Source organism: Pipra filicauda, unplaced genomic scaffold, assembly GCF_003945595.2.
Source record: "Pipra filicauda isolate LSUMZ 115617 unplaced genomic scaffold, ASM394559v2 scaffold329_size807674_pilon, whole genome shotgun sequence".
NCBI classification, from domain to species: Eukaryota; Metazoa; Chordata; class Aves; order Passeriformes; family Pipridae; genus Pipra; species Pipra filicauda.
In genome coordinates, this window is record NW_024104453.1 from 594,092 (window position 1) to 602,803 (window position 8,712).

General features: G+C 53.7%; 1 protein-coding gene across 1 annotated transcript; it reads right to left on the bottom strand.

The window, feature by feature from the left end:
* Positions 1-4,854: 4,854 nt before the first annotated feature.
* TULP1 (TUB like protein 1) lies at positions 4,855-8,712 on the bottom strand. Its single transcript, XM_027728480.2, has 9 exons — positions 8,617-8,712; positions 8,374-8,508; positions 8,091-8,182; positions 7,673-7,849; positions 7,172-7,284; positions 6,588-6,696; positions 6,284-6,382; positions 5,825-5,996; positions 4,855-4,988 (listed from the first exon to the last, which is right to left on the bottom strand). Exons 1-9 carry the CDS (start codon positions 8,657-8,659, stop codon positions 4,855-4,857), a joined length of 1,074 nt encoding a protein of 357 aa, XP_027584281.2. The 5' UTR covers positions 8,660-8,712.

The window sequence follows — 8,712 nt, forward strand, 5'->3', positions numbered from 1 at the left end:
CCAGGGCTCCCCGTGAACACCTTCATCGCTTCTGTGCTCACCTTCATCCCACTCTGCATATCCGTGCCCCCCTGCACTTACCTTCGTCCCTGTGCTCACCTTCATCCCCTTCTGCACATCTTCATTGTCCTTTGCACACTCTAGTGCCCTGCTGCACATCGTCATCCTCTTCCTTATTCCCATCTCACATCTTCAACACCCTCCCAAGACCTTCATCCCTCTCCTTATCCTCACATATACTCAGTCCCCCGCATCCCACCAGACTGCAGATTCCCCATCTCTCCCAGACACCCACCCCATGGTGCCCAGGATGGGGATCTCAGCCCACACTGTTGTAATGAGTTCCCAAGGGAACTCATCCAGGAGCCAAGCCATGGTCATTTCCTCTGAGCAAGCTGATGGATGGCAACGTGCTAAGCCACAGCTGGCTGATGGCATACGAGTCCCTGGCCACAACCCAGCCCCACTGTCGGGAGCCACAGCCCCAACAGGGGCAAAACCTCTGGTCCTGCCGGATGAAGATGTGCAGCACAGACCTGTGCCGTGGTACTCAAAACCCACAGAGAGGAATCCTCCCATTGCCTTGCTTGGAGATGGGATCCTCTTTGCATCCCATCCCTTTTAGAAACATATTTTTCTAATTTTTGTGATGAGCTTGGTTGTATTCAAGCATTTTGGGACAAGCCAACTCTTCAGCTCATGAAGTGACAGGCTCTGAAGCATCCAGCACATTCAGCAATTGTGTGTGATTCATAAAGCCATATCGCATTCTTCCACCCTTGGCCTGGTGTTAACTTGTAAGAAATCTGGACTAAAAACTGTAACAAAATGGCTGCTATTCTCCAAGGACTGTTCAGAGCCTCGTTACTCATCCCTTACTTGGGCAAAAATGACATTGAGTGCTCCTGGAGATGACAGCCTTAATTGAGTTCAATAGTAGTTTAGGCTGAGTAAGGCATGAGCAAACAAGTGTGCATTAGCCCATGAATAAAAGCCTGATCTGCAAATGTTTAGGAACACATGTAATGCTGTGCAGGGGAGTACCAAGGGGGTCGCTGCTGCTCTGGGCCTGCTGAGCAGGCAGGGGTCTCACTTCAGCATCCAGTGCAACTGCTAGCGGTGCTGGGATGAGCTTGTTCTGGAGTGCAATGGTTCAAGCCCGGCTCAGTGGTTTGTTTCTGTTCTGCCTCTTAATTTTTTTTTTCTCTGCTTCAGAAGTCCATAATCCTTGTTTCTGCTATTTTTTTGTCCACTGGTGGGAACAAGCAACTTCCTTTCCCAAATTATAATATAAAAGAGCTGCAAGCTGCAATGCCATAAATAATATTTTCTTATGGCCAGAACATCCAAGTCTAGGCAAGACACCAAGAACAGCTACAACATTGTAAAACTCCAACACTTCTCCAGAATGGATTCACTAATTAAAAAATGACTCCTTTTTAAAAAGCAGTTGAAAAATATTAGCTTTCCCATTGCTGCCTGTTGCTTGCTGCACTAAGAAGGAGCCTATCCTGCAAAGCCACAGCCCAGCTTACCTTGCCTTTCCCTCTAAAAAAAAGTCACCAAAATAAATACTAGGGGAGGGAAAGGGAAGAGAAGAGAAAAACACCTCATCACAATCACTTCTTTAATTAATTAATGTATCACCACTTCAAAGCTGGAGAGAGAGCCCCCAGGGCTGAGACGCTGTTCTTTGCTAGGCAACTTGCTGGGAACCAAACAGCTCCAGCCCTTCCATTGCTGGACAGGGAGTTTCCCAGTGCTGGCCTCCCCTCCTGCACTCTCTGGGAATGCACCAACCCTTTCCCTTTTCAGCTGCCTGCCCTATGGGGCATTTGCCTTCTGGAAGATATCTGTCAGCTCCCCAAAGAGTGCAGGGGCTAAGCCTTTACTCAGGGCTGGGTGTATGGAGCCCACTGAGCCCCAGAGGTCTGGGGAAGATGGAGTAGCAAGCGACTGGAGAAGAACCTCCCAGATCCATCTTCCTGATCAGCTCTAGACCAGCATATTTCCACTCATGAGCACGGGAGGGGGATGCCAGCAGCCACTACCTGAGAGAGGTGCTGGCACCACAGCAACACTGGTCCTGACAGGGACACGTGCTCAGCATCATAGAGCCTTATTTTTTTTCCTCCCCTTTGCCTTATAAGCATCTCTGCGAAAATAAAATGCATTTCCCAGGAGGTTCTCTTGAGGAGCTGACGACAGTTGCCTCTAGCCATCCCTGTAGCACCAGCCTAACACCAGCACCCTAAAATGAAGCTTCAGAAGCCTCAAAGTCTCATGCAGGGAAAATATCATCCCTGGGGATTGAGAAAACCCTTTCTCCAAGGAAGACACAGACTTTGGGCTCAAACACCATTGATAAGGCTCTTTCTTCTCTTTTTTTTTCTCTTTTCTTTGCAGCGAGCATTCCTTTCACACCCACGCACACCCCAGCATCCTCAGCCATTGGTCTTCTGGCGCATCCGTCACACTTTCCGCCGGCCAAAGTAGATACACATTTAAACTGCTTCCATCCCTCCTCTCCTCTGGTGTTAACAGCCAGCGCAAACAAAGGGCCCGAATATCCATCGCCCTCTTAAATTGTTTTCATTTGTTTCTTGTGCCGCAGTTGGTTTGCATTAGAGGGTTTGTCTAAGGGATTTGGGGTGGGCGACTGATGCAGTGACGGCTCTGAGATGGGGTGACATTGTGTTGGACACCCAAGGCAGATATTTTGCTCTGCTTAGGCTACAGGCCAGGAAACCTGAGGGGTTTGCAAGCAACAACCGGCAAAACTGAGACTTCTTGGGTGAGGGGAGGGAGAATCATCCTGGGGAACGGCTGGGATAACAGCAGCTTGTGCTCCAGCCAGAACTTGGGGAGCCCAAACCCCTCTCTCTCACCCTGCTGCTTCTTTTCTGCTTCCACTGGAGGAAACAGGGACAAGTGTTAGCTCAACCATCAGCTGAGCTTGTCCCAGTTTCAAACAGATGTTGAGTTCCTGGCTGGATTTGGGCAGAAAGCTCTTGCTTTCCCCACATTTGCTGGCCATACCTCACGAGGGATGCTGCCCCTGAACTGCTGTGGCTGGTTTTCCCTTTAGCTCACAAGACAGTCTCTGATCTCGCTGCACGGGTAATGGACAATGTCCCATGCCAGCCCGTTGTCCCCAAGCTGTCCACCTCCCTCTGCCCCTGCCATGAGCATCTGCTGATGGATGATGGAGCCTGGATTCATGCAGCTGGTGAGAAAATTTTCACTCTCATCTGCAAAGCTACTGGAGCAAGATGTTCGGCAGTGGTTGAGCAGCAGCTCGTAGTCCCACTGTCACTGTCATCTGTCCTCAGCTCCATGCAGAGACAGGTTCGGGCCATGTCAGTGTTGCAACACTGTCCCGTGAGGACGAGCATCCCTCTTGCACAATTACATCTGTCTCATCCATCTACTACTCCTCAGCCCGACTGCTCCAGCTACCTCTCAGATGCAATAACTTGAGGGGTTCAGATCACCTCCAGAATGGGGAAACAACCTATATGTGTCCTGGGAAAGGAAGCCCAAATTGTCCTCGGGTCAGTGCATTAGCTGAGCAGGTAAGAGAAACAGCTCAGGGAGCAGTTTCAGGGGACCTTGGCATATCCCTGTATTTCTTATCACTGAATTAATCAGATTTGGGACTGTCTTTGAAGCCAAATCCTCGCTCCATAAAGGTGGGATTGTGCTGCAGTAGGAGCATGGGCTGATCTGCTCTCACTGAGCTAACCCCTCTCCAGCATCTCCCCTTCTCACTGTCTCCCTGCAGCTCCCCATGATACCCCACCAGTCTGAGACAGGGGGTGGCACCTTCTGGTCACCACCTCCACATGAACAGGGAGCACCAGTGGGGCCAGTTGCAGCAGTGGGGACACCCAGGATGTGTGGGGTCTGGAGGGATGTTGCAGAGTGAAGGGGCAGTGAGTGGTAGAGGCACAGGGGGTTTGGCAGGGCCTGTCTGGGTGCTGAGCATGACTCAGCACCACACCACACCTCATGAGTCACTCCATTGCTTCCTGGTGCACCCTCAGTTTTCTCTTCCAGGTCCCTCCTGGAGAACTGACCCAGCTGGGCCCCCTGCCAGCAATGCCAGCTCTGCCTCACGTGGCTGCTGGCCCTCCTCCACTGGCACCACCATCCCTCAGCACGTGCCCATAGGTTGTCAGTGCTCTGGGTGCCAGGCTGCTTCTCAGGGACCCAAATCCCCAACAGTTTCTGGGCAGCAGGGTGAGACCCAGTAGGTGAAAAGACACCATGGGCACTGGCCATCCACTCACATCAGGACAAAATGGGGCAAAAGAAGGGCTTTGTGCCCAGTGGGCATCGAGCCAGGATGGGGGGCTCTAGCTGGGAGCTTGGGTAGAGCCCATCTGCATGTGGGCTCTGTGCAGACTCACAGAGGGATGAAAAAACACAGAGCAAGGAGACCACTCTCTCACTGGGGGACTGAGCACAAAAATACAAATCAGAATCTAAAAAAAAAAGAAAAAAAATGGGGGATGACTTTCCAGGATCCGAGTCCAAGAAACATCTCAAAGGGATGAGATAGGGCTCACAGTCAGCCTCATCTGCTAAATATACCTCAGGCCTGACTCTGCCATCACCCCAGACCAGCGATCTGTCCTGAATTTGCTCAGAGAGGGTGGCTGCAGCTGGATGAGTATCCCATGGTGCTTGGCAAGCATCATGCTCTGTCAACCACCCCAGGAGCAACTGTGACTGCAACCATGCACTGGACAGAAGGTGGAAACACAGGGAACAGAACAGGACAGGGATGAAGGAGCATACGCCGGGCACTAGCAGGCGGTCCCAGTGGTCCCAGCAGGCCCAGTGCAGGTGCTACTCGCAGGCCAGCTTCCCGTCGAAGCTGGAGAGGGCGATGGCAAAGGCCTGCACAGCACAGAGAGGGTAGTTGTAGTCCATGGTGAAGGCGTCATCCGCCACACGCCCAAACTGCATCACGATGTAGTCGGCTGTGGGAAAGAGGGCGAGCAACTGGAATGTCACCTGTGCACCCATCCTGCCTTTTCCCAGTGTCTGAAAGAAGCTGCCCACCCCCCAGCCCCAAGCTCTGCCTGTGACTCCCACACTGGCTGCACCATACTGCAGCACATGTTATCAAAAAGCATCATTTTCTCATTGCACAGTCCAGCACAAGGACCACAGCACCCTCTAGTCCCTTCAGCACCCCCTCCCTGGGAGTCACAGTCCCCCAAGGGACAGGGACCACACTCCCATCCCCTGACTGTGGGACTGCTGCTACTGGAGGGGGGGTGACAGGAAATCTGTAAAAATAACCAGGGGCCCTCAAGAGGTTTCTTTCTGTGTAGTAACCCAACACCCCGGAGGCTGAGAGCTTCTGACTGTACCAGACAGGTGACAAGTGGCCACATCCAGACAGAGCTGCTGCCACCCCTGACGGACTGTCCCCAAGGTACAGTGCGGCTTGGGTTGAGCCCACTGGCGATGTGGGGTGCATGCTGGGGCTAAAGCTCTGGGATGTTCTGGGCTGAGTGGGTGGCTGTAGTGTGATGGGGGGTTCAGCACCCTACAGGATCTGTCCTTGCTCTAATCTCTGTGGCAACAGGAGCCCTGTACGCTGCCTCTGCCAGTGCTGGGGCCCAAGGGCAGCTTCTCCGCAATGCTGATCTCCCTGTCCGGCTTCATCCCAGCTCCAGCAAAGGCAGGCAGGACCCCAAAGCATGAAAAAACTAAACCTCGGCAAAATAAGGGGGTGCTGGGGCCAGTTTATGAGGCAGTGCTTCCCCACCTCATCCTCCCATCCCATCCTGCCCCCTTCCCAGCTTACGGTCACTGCTATGAACAATCTGGAAATTTTTGACAGAGGCATGGGTGACCCGGCCATGGAAGTTGAGGACATAGGATTGGGTCTCGTCGTTCCACACTGGTGCCTTGTTGTGCAGCTCAATTACATTATCCATGTTTCTGTTCTGCCATCGCATCAGGAGGCCGTCATTATCCTGGGGAGGGGCAAGAGCAGGGAGAGCAAGGTCAGGGTGACTTCCCCCAGAGGCCTGCCACCCTCTGTGGTGTGCCTGGGGGAGATGCTCTGTAGCAGTACCCACATGGAAATGGGATCTGTCACAGAGAAAAAAGTACAGACACTGTGTCTCCCACCTCCCAGGAAAGTGCCTTGAATTTCAGGGACATCTGAAAGCCTCTCCATGCTCCAAACTGGTAAAATCCAAGGTGATCCACAGCAAACCCAGCCCCCAAGGAGTTTCGCCCAGCCTAGCCCCTGACTTACGTTTCGGGGACGGATGGGCACCCTCTCACCATCAGCATTCATCCCAGGGATGATGACCGTCATCTTCCGGGGACCTTTGAAGCCTAAAACATTGGTCTCCTGCAGGAAAAACCGCGTCTCTAAAACCAGCAACCACCAGTGGCTGCAGCCACTCATGGGGGCTGAACAAGGACTCAGGGATGGCTCCAGCTCATCCTGCATCCCTGCAACTCCCCTGGGGCAGCACCCAGTGAAGGGGTGCATGTTGGGACCCCCTCGCTGCCTGCCCAGGAGGTCCAGGGGGGCTTCCCACGCTGCTGCTTACATAGACCACGGCCGAAAGCTCCTGCCGCACATTGGACCAGTCAGCATTGGCTCTGTCGGGGTTTGCACCATTGTCGAACACTGTGAACCTCGTACCCATCAGGTTGGATCTGCAGCCAAGGATGAGAGATGGTCATGGCTGATGCCACTGAGTCCACCACAGCCCCCCTGTGAACCCTCTCCAGGCACAGGCTTTGCTTTGGTCTAGCTGCAACCCCCTGATGCAGCCCCCAACCAGTGCCATCCTTCCCACTCCTTAGTCATTTGTTGTGGTTCAAGGCACCCTTAAATCAGGGTGTTACGGGGTGTTGCCACTACAGGGATCCCCCAGCACTGCTGTGTGGCTCCTGGTGATGCAGTGGGCTGGGACTTGCTGGGCACCTTTTCTAGCCATGACCTGTCTGCTGAGAGGAACCGGACAAGCCTGTTTTCCCCTCTCAGCCCCCTGCCACTCCTCAGGTCAGACCCAGCAGTGGGAAATGTTGAATTTAGCCTCCTGTCTGACCCAGCCATTGCTTGGAGCAACCAGTAATTCATGGGTGGGAACAGGGTGCTGCAGGAATGGGGTGCCACCTCTGCTCCTACCTCAGCTTCCCGATGAAGTTCTCTCCCCCCCGTGACAGGTCAGTGGGGTCGATGGAGATGAGGTAGTTGGAGGTTTTGCTCTTCTTACGCTTCCTCCCAGCAAGGAGGAACACCTGGTAGAGCAGTTGGACCATGTGAGGATCGGACACTGTCACTGCCATCGACAGTGCTGTCTCTGGCTCACCCCCCAACAGGTCACTGCCATGACCTTGAGCAAGTCATGGAGTGAAGATGATCCCCAAAACACTGGCTATGCCATAGGGTGAGAGGGGCTGAGCCCAGCCCAGCATCAGCATGGCTCTCTAGCTGACACTAGCTCATCATCCCAGGTACCATCAACGTAGGGCATTTCCCAAGAGGAATTGCAGGAGAGGGAAGCAGCCCCATCCAGAACCCACCACCACAGTGGGGTACAGGCAAGCATCCCCCCAGAACCCTGGGAAGTGCTCCCCAGGATGGACGCAGAGCCCCATGAGTCTCCATGCCCTCACCCTAACTAACCTTCTTGTCATTATCCAAATGCAGGTAATAGGTGGGGTAAAGCCCCCGGTCCATCCCCTTCTTGTCCCGTGTCACCCGGCACTTGATGGTCACCCCCTGCGGCGCCGGCTGCAGCACGAACTCCTCCAGGTTGTCCACCTCAATGACAGGAGATGGTGGCCTCTCCTCCTTCAGCTGCTTCATGAGAGGGGAAGGTGGCCCCAAAGTCAAACCTGCTGAAAGCCCCCCTCCTTTCCCAGCTAATTGCTCCTTGCTTCCAATTCCCCCCTGGGCTGTGGCCCTGCAACTGATGGCTTTGGAGATGATGCTGCAGTGGGTCTTGCTGGGGGATGCTGCAGCCTCCCAACTCACCCTGGGTGGAAGAGCTGTTCTCCCCCACCCCAAGGGGACCCCCATGGCTCTGAGGGGTCCTTTGTACCTTCTTTGATTTCTTTGCTTTCCCCTTCTTGTTGGAGTTTTTCTGCAGGTTTTCCAGGATCTCCTCCTCACTCTCAGCCCCTTTGGGAGGAACTGCAGGCAGGAACAGGCAGGGGCACAGAAGGGGGAAGATCCTGACTCTGCTGAGCCCCAAAATCAAGCTTGGCATAGACACATGCCAACACGATTAATTGTAACCCCCATCCTTCATGACCAAGCTCACCTGCACTCCCAGAAGCCCCTCCAGCACATACCACCCTCCATCACTGGTGCTGGACTCTCACCTTTCTTTTTGGATTTTTTCTCCTTGGGGGGGTCCCCACCAGTCTGGAAGAGGGATGCTGGGTTTTTCTTCTTCTCTGACCTGATGGGTTTGGTGCTGGAGTCAGAATCATCCTCCTCATCACTGCTGGTGGTGACTGTGAGGGACATGGGGGAAACGGTCATGCAACACCGGGTGCTGTTGGCCCAGGGTGAAGCTGTGGGGCAGCAGGACTGGATACCTCCCCCTCCTGCTCACCCTATACCTTTCTTCTTGCTTTTCTTCTCCTTCACCTGAAACACGGACATTTGCTCCTTCTTGGTGCTTTTGGCAGATTTGGCTTTGCTGTCAGAGTCACTCT